Here is a 20,601-nt window from a genome sequence, read left to right as displayed (position 1 = left end):
AGTGGTGCCGAGCTGACAACAATCAAGGTCCGTGTCCGTCTCCCCCCCCCGCACCGGGGCTCTCCCCTTCCCCGCTCCCGGAGGAACGGGGAGGAGGATCGAGAGAGTGCAACTCCTACGGGTTGAGATAAGAACAGTTTAGTAACTAAGGTATAACACAGATCACTACTGCTACCACCAATGATAATAATGATAAAGGAAATAACAAGGGAACAGAATACAACACCTCACCACCCGCTGACCGATAACTCGCCCCCCCAAGCCCGACCAAGCTCCGACCGATACCTCCTCCAACCCTGCAGTCTCCCAGCCCTTCCGGCTCACTCCCAGTTACATCCAGGGCATGACGTGCTGTGGTATGGAATATCTCTTTGGTCAGTTTGGGTCAGGTGTCCTGTCTCTGCTTCCTCCCGGCTTCCCCTCCTCCCTGGCAGAGCATGAGGCTCACAAAGTCCTTGGCCAAACCAAAACATCTCTATCAGCTCTGTTCCCGAGCCGAAAGTCAAAACACTGCACTGCACCAGCTACCAAGGAGGAGAAACATGACTGCTACTGCTGAACCCAGGACACCTTCGCAAGATGGGGCACCATTTATTTGATCAGGCCAAGTCTCACAACATTAGAATGAGCCTTGGTGACATTTTACTTAAGGGAGTACTTCTATTTGAAAATAAACTTTTTAGCATCATAGAACGGTTTGGGTTGGAGGGGCTCTTAAAGGTCATCCACCCCATCCCTGTTACTGGCAGGGACACCTTCCACTAGACTGGGCTGCTCAAGGCCCCATCTGGTCTTGAACACTTCCAGAGATGGGGCATCCCCAGCTTCTTTGGCCAGCCTGTTCCGGTGCCTCACCACCCTCACAGTGAAGATTTTTTTTTCCTAATGTCTAAACTTAATCTCTCCTCTGTCAGCTTTAAGCCATTCCCCTGTGTCCTGTGTCTATGTACCCTTGTAAAAAGTCCCTCTCCAGATTTCTTGTAGGCCCCTTTAGGTACTGGAAGGCTGCTCTGAGGTCTCTGAGTCTTCTTCAGGCTGAGCAAGCCCAACACTCTTGGCCTGTCATGATGATTATCTTTGTAGATTACAGTTAATACATTGTATAACAGTATGTTGTGCGTGTATTTTTGTAGCACAGAAGATAGTATCTGTATCTTGCTGCTGTGTTTCTTGACAGTTGTCTTTTGAGTGATACTTCTCTGGCATAACTTCAGCCATTTAGGAGTTAGGCTTATCCTTTGCAATGAAAGGAGAGATGTGGGTATTTCTGTAGCATTATTCGTGTGACTTATCTTAATGTACATATTCAAGATCAATCTAGTGGCAAAAAGATGAGATCTTAATTTCTACATGTTGAAATTAGGACAAGTGAATTCCTCCTTTGTTTCTGTGTTAAGGGTAGTTGTTACATGTAAGTGGATTAGCTGAAGCTACAAATACCCCTTTGTTTACTCTTAAAATACTGCTTTACAGTGCATGTTACTTTATATAACATTGTAATGGAATCTTGATAAGGATAGTTTTGTTATGTTCAAGTGGAATATGTCATACATTTTTGTGCAAACAGCAAATTTAAATTTTGGAAGTGACATTTTAGGACTTTCACTTTGGGTGAAATGTGTTTATTTTTGTGATCTTACTGAAGTATTTTTGGGGTAAGTAGCAATCTGCAAAAGGAACTATGTGCATTTTTGTGAGTTTTAAGTATTACAGAGATGTCTTGTCCTTCTTTGCTTTTCATTTCTGCAGGTTTTGAAATGTGAAGTTGAACTGATGGCCAGAATGGCAAAAACCATTGACAGCTTCACTCAGAACCAAACAAGGCTTGTTGTAATTATTGATGGATTGGATGCTTGTGAACAGGATAAAGTCTTACAGATGCTTGATACTGTGAGTTGATCATTGTATAAACATGATCTCTGGATCATCAGTATGATCTCTTCCATAGATGAGTTCATATACAGTTATTGTACATTTTCTGTAGAAAGAAGGCATGTATACAGATGCTGTGTTGTAGTCTTCTAATGTTTGTGTATATTGGCATAACTAGTACTAATAGCAGCGGGTTTTTAAAGTTGAAAACTAAATCCCAGTAGGGCTGTACCTATTGATACTTGTGACAGGTCTTGAAGTAATGTAAATTATTGCAGAGTAATATTCTGTTGTAACAAACTTCGGATGTTTGTAGAGGTTTTACTTACTTTTGAATTATTTCAGTTGAAATTCAGCTGAATATTGAGGGGAGCTAGGACATTACTACACGATACCTTCTTGGTAATGATGTCCACTGTAGCTACTACTGCTAATTTGTCAAGTATTCTCATTTCTAGTTGTGGATAAGTTTCTAGATATCTCATATTGAAGAAACCAATATGTCTATACATGAGTTGTCCTCTCAAGTTTATAACTTGAGCTGAATGAGTACAAAATGCTGAGTCAGGTGTTCAAATGATCCACACTTACTGTTAATTATTATTAATGAGGTGTACTGTTTACTTCTTTACAGGTGCGAGTCTTGTTTTCAAAAGGCCCATTTATTGCTATTTTTGCAAGTGACCCACACATTATTATAAAGGCTATTAACCAGAATCTCAACAGTGTTCTACGTGATTCAAACATAAATGGACATGATTACATGCGAAACATAGTCCATTTGCCTGTTTTTCTGAATAGCAGAGGGCTTAGTAATGCAAAAAAACTGATGGTAACTTCGACAACCAATGGAGATATTCCTTATACAGACAATGCAGGTAAGGTTAGGCAGGAGTTACAAAACCAGTGTTCCAAATATCTGGGTTTGGAATAAACTATTTAAATAATTGGAAGATCGTTAATGTTCTTTTTATAAGTCAGTCAAATGTATATGAATGGAGAAAAATGCCTGCCTTTTGTTTTCCTTTCCATAGGATTACATGAAGAGGTTGACAGGAGAGTTTCTCAGAACAGTCTTGGAGAAATGAGCAAGCTTGGTAGCAAAACTGCTCTCAATAGGCGGGTGAGAAAGTTTTTTAGACTAGATGGAGATACTGGTAATGCTTTTTTTTCTTTTCTGTTATTTTCTTTTTTCTTATCAGCTTGGAAGACTTATCAAAGAATTCTTATGAAATTATTGTAAATGATTGTAAATTTCCATGTAGGAAACATACATTCTTAAATCAGTAGACTGGTGCTCTGTCAAAGAGGAGAAAGCACTCCTCACCAGTGTTCTTTTCCACATATACTTGACTTCAGCTCTCTGTAAATGCTGAGATGGTACAGCATACTGGCAGTAGCTATGATCTATCTATCTATTGATGGCTTTTTGTATTTTTGTATATAAGCCTGGTATCATTTTGTCACAGAGTGTGTCAATAAGGGGCAGTAATTGAGCAAATCAAGGAATTTAGAATATTACAGTACTAGACTTTTACTGAACATGTCCACCACACTTTCTTTTCTGCTTTCTGTTCTGTTTTCCCATCTTTATGTAAAATCAGAAAGTGGTTAAATAAAAGTTATCTAGGATGTAGGAGAAAGCAGTGGAGAGTCTGAGGGTCCTGAGATTTTTGAGCTGCCGTAAGTGGAGACTTAGGGAGTTCTGTAGCAGAGGAACCTGATGTTCACTTTAATTTTAGGATGTAATTAGAAAATGGATGGCAATAACTTCTTACAGAGACAGTAGGAAACAGTGATTGCAATGCTGAAATTAGTAACCTTTATACAAAACATCTCACTGTGTTGCTTTATTTTGCCCTCTCAGAGTTGGCATGGAAGTATAACATGTAACTCTTCCCAGTTCTTGGCTTATATGGAAATCAGGTTCAACTCTTATGCTGCTAAATCAAAATTGAGTTCTAATAAATATTTTCATGGTATAAATGTCAGCCTCACAGATACATATTCTCACAAAGGTTCAAACTTTATAATCAAGTAAAACTGAAGTATTTCAAATACATTAAAGTTTTCGATACCAATTTGAATTCCTTGCCTTTTTGTGTCATTGTCAGGATACGTACCGAAGACGCCAGATACAACGTACCATTACCCGCCAGATGTCTTTTGATTTGACCAAGCTGCTGGTTACAGAGGATTGGTTCAGTGATATCAGTCCTCAGACCATGAGACGGTTGCTAAATATTGTTTCAGTGACAGGTAAGTGTGGCATGTTTGTGTACAGTAAGCAGTATTGTGTTTTGGTTGCTTGTAATTATACTCAGACTTTTTATTGTGTAAACTAAATTGAACTAAAGTCAGTCCATGTGTTTTTTCAAACTCCTTCTGAAGCAAAATCTTCCAGAGTGTAAGCAAAGTTGTAGACTATTCTGTGTAGAATTTAAAAAATATTTGTTGTTTCATTGACTTCAGTTGGCAGACAAATGATTCTAGTCTACATTTTTAGGGAGGCTTTATATTTTTAATTTTGAAGTGGGATAATAAAATACATTTCTCAAGTTTGTAATACTCTGATGTGAACAAAGCCCGTGGTGCTGGTATCTTAAGAGGTAAACTGCAAGGCAAACCCAGGTATGCATCCTTTATGTGTTTGCTATGGATATTTGGGGTTCTTTTCCCCCTTATTGTTTGTCTGGGGCTCATGATAGCATTTTATGACCTCTTCTCCTTCAACAAAACGCAGTCAAGATGTTGGTGTCTTTGAGTTTTGAAAACCAGAAAAAATTGGTAAAGGAGTTATGGAAGTTTAATAAAAACATGTTTCGTGTAGAAAGTGAATGGGGAATAATTGTTACTGTCTTTTCTATTACAGACAACAAAAGGCACCAAATAGCCTTTCAGAACAAAAGAATTCAGTTACTTTTCACACGGTATATAGCTAAGTGTGTAACTCTGCAACAGTATCAGATGGATGTAGGAAGCTTACATGGATTCAGAAGCAAATACCTTAAAAGTAAAATTCATCAAGTACTTACAGAAAGCAGGCACTGAATTGCCAGGGGCTGGAATAACAAGAGAGAATATTATTTTTCCTTATGTTCTGAAGCTTTTATGTAAGCATTTGCTATTGTACAGAATGAGTTTTCTGGGCAACTTGGACCTTTACTCAGAACTGGCATGATCTTTAACCAGAAAAAAAAAATATCCTGCCAAAGGCTTGAGCTTAGTTTCAGTATTCTTAACTCAAAAGGATTAATTTTTTGTCTGTGCCAGGCATTGTATTCTGAATGTTTGTGATTAGGATGGGTACCTTTCAGAAAACTGCCGTTATTCACCACATGGTAGTGAAACACTTTCTCACTGTGAGGGAAGAAAACTTTCACAGATACTTCTGTATCACAGTTGCCTGCAGGCGGCGTATCAGGGTGGGATCAGCAGATTTGGCATTAAGTTCTCCATTGGGTGATTGTAGCCATGTTGCCTGCATTGGGTGCAGCTCGGAAATCAACCTGTCTTTATTGCACAACACATAGCTGGAGCTAAGAAACCTGCTGCAGCCACTCAGGGTTGCATGTAGGGTGTTTGCTTTACCAGTAGATTCGCAGAGTAATAGTAGACACCAAAACTGAACTTGCTGATCCATCTGGTGGCAGAAATCTGCAACAGCAGTATCAATGCTGCCTCCACTGCCCAGCGTTTGCATTTGGAAGTACTTATTTCCAGCATGTCACAAGTATGTGTGACTGGTTCAGGTGTAGTACAGTGCCGAGGTGAGCATCTCAGTAGGAAGTATGATACCAGAATATAATTGTATGTCTGAGCTGAGGTTCAGCACTGCTGAACCAATGTGGGTAGCACAGAGGGGTTGGCTGCCTCTGCAGTTCTGTTCCCACTGCTTGCATAGTTTGGATTGTCCTAATATAGTTTCACTCATGTTATAAAGAATTAAATATAAAGGCTGTTTAAGTCAAGTAAAAATAACCCATGGGTTATTTTCTATTCCATTAACTTAATGGTAGCATAATTAATAGAAAAGAATGTTAATATGTCATTTTCCCCATTTCCCCCTGCCTTTTCCTTTTTTTAGTAATCATTCATATGCAATAACAGCTGTAAATTCTGAGCTAATCTTTTAGATGTGCAGCCTCGTAGTATTGTCATTACAGTTTGTAGCATGAAATGTCTCGTTTTGCTTGATTGTAATGCATATGTGAAACTAACAAAATCACAAATTGTTAGTTGTGAAAAAACAAACCAATCCCTGCAAGAGCGCTTTTAGTGTACTATAATCTGTGGCTATATATGGTGATTTCATGAGCAGCTTTGTGAGGAGAGCCTTCAGGCTGTAGGTTGCACATCATCACCAGTATTAATAATGCAATTTTAGAAAATTTGCTAAAACTTGGAATGCATTAACTGTAGCATTAACTTTTTCTGTTTTTTAAAATCAACTTTATTTTTAATCCATATCTTGCCTTATTAACTTGAAACACTTTTTTTTTTATAGTTTTGAATTTTACTTTATTGGCTATTGAAGTTGTATGCTTAACTTACTTTGACCATATTAAATGTGCCAGTGGCCAGAAAGTCTTTCACAGTATTAGAATGATTTTTGTGTTTAGATTAAGAAATTAATGCCGTGTAAAATTCTCTATTGAGTTTTGTTAAAGTAACTTAAGATTCCCTTTTAACAGGATGGTAGTAGTATGTGTTTAAAATGGAGCTGAAGTTGACAGTTTTGGAGAGTTTGTGTTCTGACCAGTATTTGCAAAAATTTTTATTAGGTTGTGAAATGATATTTTCAGATGTGACTTGGGATGATTTTGAACTTACTGTGCTAAAAATACAATACCAGAAAGTTCAGAAATCAGGTTAAAGCACTTACATAGCTGTTACTTGATGGGAGGATCTTTCATAATGGAGAAAAAAAAAGTGTTTCTTCCCTTCTTCCCTGTTCTATTAGGTCGTTTATTGAGAGCTAATCAGATCACATTCAATTGGGATAGACTGGCTAGTTGGATCAATCTCACAGAGCAGTGGCCATATAGAACATCATGGCTTATACTGCATCTTGAAGAGACTGAAGGTGTTCCAGATCAGCTGACTTTAAAAACCATCTATGAGAGGTAGGTGTTATTCTGGCAATGGTATGCGCTTTCAGTGACTAAAATAGCAGACATTATTAATGATTATTAGAATAACATGGCTTTCAAACAGCTGCCCGGTTGTAACCAAAAGTTCCCGCGATCTTAATCTCTTCTGTTAACTTTTGGAAACTTTTAAATTACTTTCATTGCTGTTTAATGCCCCACGTATGAATGGGTGTTGAAGTCTTCCATAGATAGTGTTTCTGTCTCTTGAAATAATTTCCATCTCTACTTTGGCCAAGCTAGAAGTTGTTGGTTTTTTTTTCCCCTAGTTAGAAATCTGAGCTAAGCTCTGCAAGAACTGCCCTTACTAGTAAAGACCTCTGACAGTTTGGTGCATAGCAAGTGTTCTTGGGGCTGTGGTAGTGCCTTTTGCTGCAGTTACAGAATGTTGAAGTGAAGCATGACTTTCTCCACTGTTGATACAAGTTGCTGTCCAACAGAGCTGTTCAAGTATTGCAGCTGAGGGCAAATGGTTCTCGTGTTGCCAATGAACATGCCTCACCAGAATCAGGCTGCTTGTAAGAAAGGACTTGTGGATTATGCCAAGTGATTTGATGACAGTGGGAGAGATGCAAGAGAAAGAATGTGACTGGCAGTTGGGCTTATAGGAAGAAAGCAAAATCTGAGAATGGAAGTCAGTGAGAGGGAAGAAGGGTTTGGAATAACTGAGATCTGATGAAAAGAGCAGCTGAGGTAAAGAAGAAAGACTGGAATTGATTGAATAAGTTACTAGAAAATCTTGAGACTTTACAGGGTCTAGGGAAAGAATGGAGAGGAGAATGAACTTGTACAGAAAATTCTGGGAAGGTGCCCTGTACCAATAGTCATGGAATAGGAGAAGATGAACTTGGTGAGGGTCTGGGATGGGATGGAAAGTTGAAGTGTTGAAATGTTGAAGTGTTGAAAATGAAATTAGGATTGATTGGGAAAGACAACTGAAGTGACTTGTGTTACAAAAGTTGAAGTGAGATTAAGAGCTGAACAGCTCAGAAGGTAGAGGGACTCGGGTGGATTTGGCGTGATGAGACTGAGGGTTGAAGATGGACAAAGAGGGCAAAGATAGCTTCTGTTCGCTTGTTTGTCTTAGCATGTTCTCTATTCATATTTCATGTTAGTGATCTCTTTCACTAGATGCTTTGTTTTTCTGTATTTCAAAGAATAAACAATTCCTCTACAACGTACAAAGACTGAAGTGGCTTCAGGCTGGGAGGTTTGTTTCTGAAAAATTTCTCTTCGAAGATAAATAAGTGCAGGATTAGAAAACACTTTCCTCTAGAGAATGGATCCAGTTTTTGGGCTTTGCGTTTTTTTCTGCAAGATACCTGTGGCATTACATATAAAGCAATGGGAACCTGCCTCTCCATTGTGAGTTTAGACAGCTGGTGTCATAAATGCTTACGTGATCAGGTAAATACAATAATTCAGATTCATCAGGGATTCCCTCTCCTGTCATGCTTTCCAGTACCCTTGCTGTAGATATTTCTCAGTTCTCTTTATTTAGATTTGCCATATGGCATATTTCACAATTTTGTATTTTCAGTATTTATTGAACAAACTCATTACAGTATTTTGATTATTAGCATCAACAGTAATAAATTTATTTGGAGTGATCAAAGTCCAGAGCTTGTATCTTCAAGGTATAACAACAATTATATTTTCTAATAAACCAAAGGAGGTATTAGAGACCTGAATTGTTCTCGTAAGTTGGTACTATGTATTCCAGTATAAACTAATGTTAAAATTCTAGTAAACTAATGTGGGGAGAAGGAAAGGACAGTTGAACGTGAATTATTTATTTAGGTTCTGGATTATTTGTTGTTACTACTGATACTTGAGCTGTTGATACTCAGTGCCAACTGGTGTGTGTCGGGGTTTATTGGTTCAGGTGTGGAGGAGATCCATGACTCATGCTATGTTGTTGGGCCTCTTGCTATGCAGGTTGTGTTTGGAAGCAATGTAGCCACTTGAGTGCCAATTCATAATTGACAGTTATAAATGTATTAATACATTTATATATGTATATGCAATGTATATATGTTATATACAAAACATATACAATGTTGTATATGTTATATACAACGTACAAAAAGTATAGTAAAATCAAAAGAATCAAGTAGTCGATATACAATGTATATATGTATTAAATGTATTAATACATTTATATATATACTGGTGTTATAAAACTAGGATCTGTAATGTGAAGAAACAGTGAAGAACTTGTACCTTATCTTGGAGAAAGGAAGGTGATGATCTTTTAAGTAAAGCTGTTTGTATTCTGCCTGAAATACCAGGAAAACAAGGAAAAGAGGACCAGTATTCAGGAGTCTCTCTTTAGCAAAAAATACCACCAGAATCAATTGATATAGAAAAGCTAAAGCTATAAGACTGAGTTTCTTTGACTGCTTAACTACAAGAATAAAAAGGTTCATCATAATAACATTGCTTCATGCTCAGGAAGAGTTGATCGTCTCCCAGCCACTTCTGTTGACCTGTTGTGTAAGGAGCTAAATATATAACTGCTGATGTAGTGACAGGTGAAATCTCATCTGTGGTGGTTCAGGTTATGATCTTTACCGTATGCTGAATATGAAAAGGTCTCTGAACTCTCTAGTATTATCTAATGTTCTAAAATTTCTGTTTTACCAAAAATAATCCTGTCTGTGTCATTATTATTCTTTTTATCTGCAAGAGTTTGAAGTTATTTGGCTTGAATATCTGTTTCTGTATCAGTTTAAACTAGAGTTATTTACTTTAATTCCTCTTTTAAAACTTCAGTTTCTGTTTTCTACTTTATAAAGCTTTTCCTTTTGGAGTCTCATAAATAGATAACAGATTTTGATACCTTTATAGCTTCAGTTCCTATATTGAGTTTGTGTTACTTCTTCACTGCCTTAATATAATTTCCTAGTATTGAATAGTTTGTGTCAAACTACTTTTTATTGTACCGCTGCAAATTCTTCTTTGGTTTTGCTGCATTTCTGAACTTTCAAGTGTGTCAGGGGAGAGGGGTCTGCTTGGACATCTCCCTTGGATGAAAGGAATCTTGTAGGTTATCTGTTAAGTGTAGGAGTTTCACTCCTGATCCCATTCTCTGTATAAGGAAATGCTTTGATATTAGAGTTACTTTTCCAATTTGTAAAATCCCATGTGCTAAAAAATTTAGGAATCTTGCAGTGGGAACACTGTTGTGCTCTTAACCGCTGACTGCGGGGCAGAGGTTTAACGCAATGGGTTGATCTGTTACTGGTACTTTCAGCTGAAGAGTTACAGTAGATAATTTGTGTGTGCACTGAGGAAACGAGAAGTGATGTTAAACCCCATGTTGTCTCACTGATGTATCTTTGGAGGCAGATTATATGATTATATCCAGCTCTTTGCTACTAATACTGCCGATACTGCAGGCAGTGTGATTCAGCGCGAGTGAAGCGTGGTACCTGCGTGCATCGTAGTGGTGTGCCGGCAGGTGGCACCAGCAGAATGGCTATCCAGCAAAACTGACAGCTTGTGTTCGCTTGTTTGTCTTAGCATGTTCTCTATTAATATTTCATGTTAGTGATCTCTTTCACTAGATGCTTTGGTTTTTAGTATTTTAAAGAATAAGCAATTCCTCCACAACATACAAAAAGTATAGTAAAATCAAAAGAATCAAGTAGTCAAGCATCAAGAAATTAAAAAGTAGCCTCTTTAATTCCCTGCCGTTAATTCCCTCTATATATACATTTTGCCTCCATGAGATTCCTGTCTTGTGATGTCCGAAATTTAATTTTGCAAACTATATAGGCAGGCTATGTGGTAATGGGGAGGGTTCTTTTCTGACACATCAGTGCAGTTGAAAAGAATCCAACAGGAGAACTAAGATAATTGAAATCTGGTCTAGAACTGTTCATCAGAGTTTGTGGGATGCTGTGCTAGTCACCTCTGCTGTACGTTTCACTTGGCTGGTATTTGTGCCTTTGCTGGGAGGTGGTATACAGCTTACGGTTCTGTAGGCTGATACTAGTAGATGTTCTTTCTTCAGCTGTATCTAAAGCTAGTGAGAGCTCTGCTTTCAGTTGGTGGAGTACTCTGAAAAGAAAATGATATCTCAATTTGGTTACTAAATAAATTACCCATATCCTTATGCCTCAATTTTTTACTTAAAAAAAAAAAAGCTAACTAATGTGTTCTTTTAGTGGAAGATTGTTGGGGGAAGTATGAAACCTTCAGGAGTAGTGTATCTTTACTGGATCATGCAGTACAGAGATGGCAGAACCTACTGTATGTTATACTGGCAATATTTTCCCAGGGTCTTAAAAACCAAACAAATCAAGCGAAAAACCCTGAACCAAAATTAAGGTTCAGTTTGTGGCAGAGGCACATCTCTCTGAATAGTCTTCATGAACTGGAGTTGCTTAGACTTCTGTCTTAGTAACCGGTGGAGATGCTGTGTTGTAATTCTTTCATAGAGAAGAACAAGCTGTGCTATGTAATTGTGTCTGATTTTGAAAATAAAAAAGTGCCTGAGTCTGCATTGTTGGCTTTCAGTCCGGATTCTGGAGAAGAATGTTTTTACCCTTCTTATTTGTTAAACCCACTTGCTGTGTCATCTCACTTCTGTCCTCTCATTTCCAGTCTCTCTCTTTGGTGGTCTGGATCGTTGCTTGGTTTAGCTTTCCAGCAGGTATTGATACCAGCATTTACTCCTTTGGGTTTGTGTTGCCTTTTCAAGTCATCTCATTATCAGGATTTTCATGTAGCCTCTCTCCTCGCCAGGTTAAGTTCTTAATTCTGATACCTTGCCTATTGTGTTCTCCTTCCCCTTTTGTATTTAGGTTGCTCTGTGGTCAAGCCCACAGTTGTCATTACCCACTTCTCCATCCTGGTCTACTTCACTTATTTTTGCCATTTTATTTATACCTGTGACATACAGTTAATATTTCTCTACATTTATGTTGTGCTGTGTTCCTTTTCATGTTGCTATAAAGAGTCTTCCTATTTGTCAGTTTTGTGTAATGCCAGAATGGTTTGCAGAAGTTGCAACAAGCAAATTTTAAAAGCCTTGAAGTGGAATAAAATATGCAGGTTTTCTGTAAATGACTTTGTAAGAGAATTAAGTTGTCAGATTAAAGCAAGTTTCTGTTGAATGTTTGCAACTGACACTTCTCAGACTTGTAAATTAGCCAGCTATGGGAATGTGGTTTCTTGCGAAGACTAAATGACACCAGAGTAAATGTCAGTGCCATATCTAAATAAATGATATACTGGGGAAAGTCACTGGGATTTTGTAGAGAAATGTTTCAAGAAACTGAATTCTCAGCAGAGTCAGTAAGCATGTGAAGAAGGCAATGTAGTATTTTGAAATTTGGGAAGTCCTAAGCAAGGTCTTGATCTAAGAACATCTAAACGTATTAAAATTTAAGGTAGTAACAGGGAAGATTGCCTCAGGAGCACTGAAGAAGGAAGCTAAAGATACAAGTGTCTCGTGAGAAACTTGTGTGTAAGGTTTCCAAAGATAATACTTGTACTCTCTGACATACATGTAAACTGTTTGGCAGGGGCAGAAGATACACTGTGATGGGGCTATAACCAGGACAGCTGTTTCACAGAGGGCTGTGGAAGTAGCTTTGAGTAAATTGCTGATTAAAGTTATTGTGGATATAGGTTTCATAACGTACTGTCAAAACCAATCTCATCTATAAGCCTGCTAACATAGTAATGGGCTGAAAATCTGCACTGAGGAAAGAAATTCACAAATCTTTGATTTCTCTAGAAAAATACGTTCAGTGCTCAACAATGGTCAGAAGGTCATTAGGAGGTACTAGCAAAGCAATATAAAGAAAGAAGGTATTGTATTAGATATATAGATATACATTATATATAAAATTAGATATTTTATATAATTATATAAAAATATATATAATTATATATAAATATATAATATATAATATATATTATATATAATAAATATTATATTATATAGATATATAATATATAAATATATATAAAATATATATACTTTATATAACTGTATTTTATATATATACTGTATTTTTTATATATATATACTGTATTATATCCTCTGAGATTCTAGTCATCACGTTTCAAAAAGGTTGTACCAATGTAGAACAGATAGTAAAGAGGATGAGGAAATTCCTCGTCTCACATCAGTGTGCTGTGAGTATCATCACTATCCAATTCCCCGTGCAGTGAGGACTCCCAGTTTTGCTTGAATGCTTTCTCCTTTCTTTTTTAGATTCTCAAGTCTTCTGCATCTAAGACATTTGATTAATTTATTTCTTTTCCCTCAAGGCCTTAGTTTTTCATTTCAGTTTGAGGTTCCGAGTTCTAGTCATCTTACTTTGTTTCTTGGTATTTTCCACTGCTCAAGGCTGTAGATTGCAGTGATTTGATATTGCCACCTTGTTGATAAAAATCATGCTGTTAAAGCTAATTGTGTGGGAGGGAATGTCTTCTGTCTCCCTTTCCTCATTATGTTTACTTACTAAATAAGATAATCTGCTGAAGACATTTTACCTCTTTATGTCCTTATCATGGCAGAAACTAAAATCTGCAGTACTTTGTCTTTTGGAAGATGTTCCTAGAAGTAACTAAAGTAATTTTGTAACCCTCGTGCCTGTAGGCCTTGATGAGTTTCTGCATCTATGAGCTCTCTTCTAGATATGGCAGATTTACCAGTTTGTCACTTCTTAAAGCTGTTAGCAGCTGGACTGTCTTCACTGATTAAAATCTGTTCCATGTGTTACAGTTTATACAGCTGAAAGTGGAACTTCAGGCATGCACATGCCCCTTGAGTTCAAGAATGCAATTCAGAAAATTACTGACCAAATTTTAAACCCTTAAAAAGCTATGAATGGTGTGAATTTTTACCCCTGAAGTTCCTGCATCATCTAGAGTTCTGCTAGTGTGAATGCTCTGTGTTGCTAATGCAAGGCTCCAGCTGAGTCTCATGGTGCTTACCTTGCATGTAGAGCCTGTTCAGGATCCTGAAGTAGCTGGAGCCCTTAAAAAGCCTGAACAAATAAGTGTAATTTAAGCATTTTTGTAGCAGGAGGAAGGGACTAGGTTCAGCAAAAAACGCAGAAGCAAAGGCTACTTTAATTTGAAGATAGATGTTTCAATTAGTTATACAAAGTTCTGGGGCAGGCTATATGGCAGGTCGCAAGAACCTTCTGGTAAGCATAATGAGTTGTCTAGACAGGCCACTGTAATAAAGTTCCAGTTGACCTTTAAAAAGAAAATGACAGGGAACACGCTGCAGGCTACCAGAACAATTTGATGACCTACCTATTATGCAAGGCACCTTGGGATAAAATCTCAGTAGGAAGTTGATAGTGATCCATGAGAATTTCCTTATGATCACATCTGGATACTGTTGGGGTAGAACGTTCACCCAGGAATTAGGTAGATCCATAGTAAGTATTGTCCTCTTATGGGATTAGGATCTATATTCCATATATTTCTGAATATAATTCTAGCCATTACCTGGCAAAGCTGTGAGAAAGGCTAGGTCTGATGTTACTCTGCTTGTTGTGCTAGATATCGTGAGGAGCAGTCCTACCTGTCATTCTTTGCCCAGGCTTTGCTCAAATTGATGCATTAAAACAGAGCTTATCAATTCTTTGTGAGGATATCAGCCAATAGTTGCTGGTCCCTGAATTTCTGTGACATGACTATTCTTTACATATTCATTCAAAATATTAGAACATGAGAGTTTGGCTCGGGATATAAGAAACTCTCATGAGCCGTCTGTTAAGATTAGAATCCCCCTTACACTTAATCTCCTTGAAAACATGCTTTTTGGGAAGCCAAAGGAAACTATGGAAATAAGGAATCTTAACTCTTCAATTATTTCCTTTTTGTTAAAAAGGAGATCATATCTTCCAGGATGAGAAAATGGTTGTGCTTTCCTCAGGGTTGTAAGTAACCATTATTTAAAACATAGCAACATATAATTTATCCATCACTTGGGCTTAATTTAACCTCTGCAGTAAAGCATTTGTGCACATATGTATGCATGGCTACCTATGATGGATGGCAAATTGAATGGCAAAATGACATGCCAAGACAGAACACACCAAACAGAAGAATAACATAATAGCTTTCTTCTCTTCAGGATTCTTTTTTGTGTATGGAACTAAGGGATCTCAGATAGCCATAGCTTAGTTATTATTTTTTTTTTAATTTTCTTCTTTTTAGTGATTTTGCAACTTACACCAGTGTAAGGAATAATTTGTGAAAGACACCTGCTCTGATTGATCAGTGATGGAAAGTGCTGGTGTTTCTTAATTTCTTCAGTTCTAGATGTTGTCTTTCCATTTTCAGCGCTGGTATGTAATTTTGCTTGCCTTTTTCCCTGATCTTTTTGATGAAGTTAATCTTTCTTGGAAGCAGCCACAGAAAGAGTTACTTCTAGCAATGGTAACCAGAGAAATACTTAATTTCGGGTTACCAGACAACTCATCCTCCATTTCTTATTTTTTACTTTTTCAGATTAAACTGGTAAAAACTACTTTAGCGCCAAGTGGAACAGCAGTTAATAACTGTAGATTTGGAGTTCCGTAGTGTGGTTTCATTGGTGGCTGTTTTACTGATAAGTTCGTGTCTTTTGTGTTATACGCCCATAGTGAATCAAATTAGGAAATCACTTAGGTTAAAACATTTTTCTGTTTCACATACAGTTGAATATTTCTGCTTCATTATTTACTACTTCAATTTAAGAAGGTGTAGTTACAGTGTACTAAAAATACCACTGAGATATAAATGATAGGAAATTATTTTATTAAAAAAATTATTTCATAAAAATCAGAAAATAGGATTCTCTAGCACTAGTAGTAAAATTTATTTTTCCCCATATAAAGGCTCATTTATTTTTATAGCAATTTGATGACACATCTGCTTGCTTTATTCAGCTGAAAAGAAAATGTTGGTTCTTGGTGTTTAGTAAAATTGCTTTGTTAAATTATTTTCGAAATCGCTCAACTTTTAACAAATGACATTTGATACTAACATTGGAAAGCAATTTCAGCTAATTAAGTAGATCCTTCTATAAACCATTGGAACATTAAGATGACAAACTGTTCATTCAGGATTATTTTAATTGGTACAATTATTGTAATTTTGTTGCAATTATGTGTTGAGCTAAAAGCTTTTGTTTAAATCATTTGAGGTTTTTTTTGTTAATATACATAAGAAAGAAGAAAAGAAGTAAAATAAAAACTGAAGATAAGCATTATCTGTCTACTTTTTCACTACAGTGCTTTAGACGAGTATCTATTAAATTATTCTTTTTTAAAAGTATGTTACATGTTTTCAGCAAATCTCCAGCAATGTTAAAATTGAGCAAGATCATTTGAAATGTAACTTTTCGGAAGGTTATTATGTTAATTCCAGTTTTGACACTGTTTAAATACCTTTTAATAAAAAGGTTGAAATTAACTTTTGAGGGATTTGCAAGTTGTATAAAATTTACTGATGTATTAATTTAAGAAGTGTAGCTCTTTAGTGATTATAGAAATGAAAAAGCTATGGAAGGTGCCACATTCATCAGTCTGGTTATAATGTTCTCTGCAATCATCTTTTGCCCAGGCCAGGTTTAAATAAATCACTTCCTCTAAGTAGACAATTTAATATTCTTGTAGACCTCACAGTGAGGCATTGCTTCTAAATATTTTACCTGCATTTTGTTTTCCAGTTTCCTTTTATTGCCTCCTACTTTAAATGCAAGGCACATAAAATTATTATGTTTCTTACTGTGCTAATAGTGTGTTCTCAATGTTAAAAGGCAACATACCAGTTTGGGAGTAGGGGGTTGTTGCCCAACTGTCTACTAAGTAGACCTACATGAGGCAAGGCATAAAAGAGAAGTGAAAAGAATACCAGAGGGCATGACAAGTAAGAAGAAAGTTCAGATGGAAAGGTATTGTGAGGGGGAAGGATTGAAACAAAAGCTAATCATAACAAGACAGAGGAATATTTGTAGTTTTTTTAGTTACCTTTGTAATATGGAGTTATAGTAATATTTCTACAATATGTTCCAGATAGGTTTAAATGCTTACAGTATAGTTAATGTGCATTAATGACATCTCTCGAAAATGCTCCTGGGCCTATTTCAAATCCCTTCAAGCACCACTGCTTGATACTAGTTTAGCGTAGAACATAGAAACTTTAATTTTAGCAACACTATGAACAGTTTCAGGGAAGTAGACTTTAAAGTCTGTAAGTCAATTCATGAGACTTGTGTGATTGTGGGGAATTGATGAAATTGGGAAATAAAATTAGAGATGGTGGCTTTTTGTGTCTGCTGAATGTTTTTGTCAGAAGTAGAATATTTATTAAAGACTTGAGAATGAGGGAAAACATTGTCAGGTAAGATAATAAGCTGGAAATATATCTCTTGGCTACGTACTTCTAGTGGCCCATATCCTGGCTCTTACCCCACGATAAATGCGACGTAATCTACCTCTCAGGAAAAAAAAAAGGAGATAAAATTCCTGCTTTATATTCAGAAAACACCAGTGTCTCATATTGCCATAAAAGCCTACCACTGAGCAGTAGCATGCAGTATCATATTCTTTTGGAAGCTGATGCTCTAGTATTCTTGCAACAACTTGCTCCTGTGCGCATACATGAAATTGTCTCATTAGGTCAACTTTGTCATAAGAAGCTGCTTCAGAAAGCAAGATAAGGAATAGATCAGGTATTTCAAATGCTGTATAAAGGAAGTAATATGTCTTTGGTACTGGTTGACTTGAATTTCAGTTATTAACCTGTTAAAGCTAATGTAGTATAGCAGTTGTACCTCTTGCCTTCCATTTCTGTTTTGCATTTGCAACACAGATTAGTCTTTGACTTACTCTGACAAGTAGAATTCATGCTTCTGTTAGGGAAGTGTTTGCCATGGACTTTTGGAGAAGGCCCCAAGGTTTACCTGTTTGCCATAAAATACCACATAAAAGAATCTTGTGCTGGAGACTTGCATGAACCATGGCCATTTCTGATGCTAGAGGACCTGCAAATACTTGCTGAATTTCTGAGGTCCTACAGATGGAAGTACTGAGATGGAAGTACTGAATAAAAGAATTCCTGCATAGAGTGATAAAGTAGCTTTGTAACTGACATTCAGTGATGAAATACCAAAACAGAATAATACAGTATTCTCGTACTTCACTTGTGTGAGTGATCTTGTTGAGCTTGACAGTTAGTGGGACATAATTACATTTTTGTTTACAAAGCACCCTTGAGCAGTCTTAGATTCTTCTGTGCTATTCTGTTTTGCTGCTTTTTCCGTCTGTGTAATAAATAGTATTTGGTTTTTTTTAATTCTTTTGCCTTCTGTAATTCAAATACCACTGCAGAGCTGTGAAGGAATCCAAGCATTTGTAACTGTATTAACACTTCTTTTAATTATAAAGAATGCCAATGTAGGGTGTATTCTGGAAAACTGCATTAAAAATAGGCCTTTTTAATATGGCTCAGTGACAGTACCTGATACTGGGTGTGGGAGATTAGTTTAATAAATACCAATCTTTTAAGGATCAGAATGGGGTTTCTTTCTGAAATGATCAAAAGCAGGAAGAAATGCTTTATCTGCTGTAACTTGAATGCACAGGGTCGGTTTTGCAAAGCAAGCTTTCCTGGATACCTGTGCTAATAGGAGTTTTTAGATCATTGTTGCATCTGTTCAGTGAAGTCTCTACAGCTCAGTGTGCACTGAGGGGTTTCTAATTTTGTCTAGATAGATATATCAAACTATAGGTTTCTTTTCTTTGGTCTTTATTAAGATAAAACATTGATTCCCTTATGTTCTAATATTGTGTGATGACTTTTTATTCTTGCCTTTATAGCAGTGTGTACATAAGAAAATACTCTTTTTCAAATAATCTGTTGCAAATTTCAGTTTGAAACAGTATTTGCAGCACTATTCTTGATATGTTGATAGTGCTGCAAATTTTCTGGAGCATTTTGTGTGAGAGCTTTTAGTCTAGAAAAAATGCACCCTTATGCATGAAGATGCACTTTCACTATACTGACAGACATGAGAAGAGTGAGATAAATAAGTTCAGAGCACTGTATTATTAATATTTGGCCCAGATTTTTTAGTTTTCTGTTTCTCAGTATCAAACTTCTAGAAAGTATGGTTTTGTGTAATTTTTAATGAGACATTATTTTATTATTTTAAGCAACATTTTTGTCTTCAACTGTATGAAAAGAAAAAATAAAAAGGTGTATGATATATAAAACATTCCTTTATGCTTATGCCTTCTGTTGCTTTCTTATTTAATAACCCTTAATTAGGTCTGTTGCTTTTTATGGAGGGCATAAGTTAAATGACTCTTGTCCACGTAGTTACTTGCTCCTGTAAAACATATGAGGGGAAAAAAAGTATTTAGGTTTGCAAAGAGTAATTTGTAGAATTTCTTTGCTTTTTCATTAACAGAGAGAGGTTTGGGAAGAGCAGGGAGAATGGCCCTTCAGAGTTTGAGGACATGGAGAGAAGACTGCAGGGCAGGCTGCTCCATGAGGGAAGGCCAGCTGGGAGCTGAGGACGACAGGGTGTTGTCCTTGCTAGCAAGGGGTGCATTCCTACAGCAGTCAGACAGGAAAATCAGAGCAGGTTTAGGGACAGTAACCAGGGATAGCAAACAGCCCAGTAGTTTGCAGCCACAAGGCACATTTTAGCTCAAACCAGGAGCTCAAGTCAGGCTGTACCCACAGTGAGTGGATGAAGGTAGTTGATGCTGCGGCCATTTTACCGTCACCTGGTTGAGTGATAAAGGACTGCATCATGTGGTGGCAGCCATCTCCTGCAGTAGCTGGTGAGTAGGTAAGCTGTGTCATGTACAAGCATCTTCTAAGCTGTGCTGGCAACATTTAGTGCTGGAGCCACTCTTGGACCATGGTGGTTATTTTCCAAGTCAGTCATAGAGTGCAAAATGAACATAAACTGGAAAAAATTTAGAGCAGATTTACGGGCTCTTGAATGCAAGATAAGATGATGTGTATGTACTTACACTAAATTATTTTTATCTGAGGAAAAAGAACACAGAAATAATCCATCATTGTTGGAATATAACTTAATCCACACAGAAAGCAGGTTTTAATTTTAGCTGCTCATGGAAAGGACATGTGCAGAATAGTGGAATGAATTTTTAAGGTTCTCTTCTGTCAATGTAATGTTCTGTTTTGGGCTCGTTCCTTTTAAATGCAAGTAGTTTTTCATGGAAACAGACACTCTGTAACACTGACAGTTTTTGATGTTTCTGATTTAAGGAATAATTCTTCTGCCTCAGGAAAATCTAGCCCCGGAATGAGAATAGGGTGTTCACAGTGCTTATTTTTAGATCGACGTGCTTATGTTTTAGAAAAGTAGCTCCTAAAGTACTTTACATGCTAACCTTTTAATTTTTTATCTGAGAAGTACAGGCACATATGATTTTTGTGGCTCTTTGCCAAAAGATTATCATTTACATAAATATTTCTTTCAAAGGCGTAGTTTAAGACATTGAGCTCAGGAGGTTAGAATAGAGACTTCAATCTGCACACCAGCAGTGGGCTATTGGCTTCTGAACAGTAGCTTTGT

The 20,601-nt window shown here is 36.9% G+C and overlaps 1 protein-coding gene across 5 annotated transcripts in view; it reads left to right on the top strand.

Moving 5' to 3' along the window:
- Positions 1 to 20,601, top strand: part of KIDINS220 (kinase D interacting substrate 220) — an 80,868-nt gene that overhangs the window by 35,491 nt on the left and 24,776 nt on the right. For all 5 annotated transcript variants that reach the window (XM_061460774.1, XM_061460773.1, XM_061460772.1 and 2 more), the window contains exons 18-22: positions 1,750 to 1,890; positions 2,507 to 2,750; positions 2,907 to 2,995; positions 3,987 to 4,131; positions 6,836 to 6,998. In XM_061460774.1, coding sequence (XP_061316758.1) covers positions 1,750 to 1,890; positions 2,507 to 2,750; positions 2,907 to 2,995; positions 3,987 to 4,131; positions 6,836 to 6,998 — 782 coding nt within the window. The remainder of the gene's footprint in view (positions 1 to 1,749; positions 1,891 to 2,506; positions 2,751 to 2,906; positions 2,996 to 3,986; positions 4,132 to 6,835; positions 6,999 to 20,601) is intronic.

Source organism: Pezoporus flaviventris, unplaced genomic scaffold (genome assembly GCF_033815535.1).
Source record: "Pezoporus flaviventris isolate CSIRO_AGI_PZ_B2104156 unplaced genomic scaffold, CSIRO_AGI_Pfla_v1 ptg000031l, whole genome shotgun sequence".
NCBI classification, from domain to species: domain Eukaryota; kingdom Metazoa; phylum Chordata; class Aves; order Psittaciformes; family Psittacidae; genus Pezoporus; species Pezoporus flaviventris.
The sequence above is the reverse complement of the archived record's forward strand: the minus strand, read 5'-3'. Positions and strand labels throughout refer to the sequence as shown.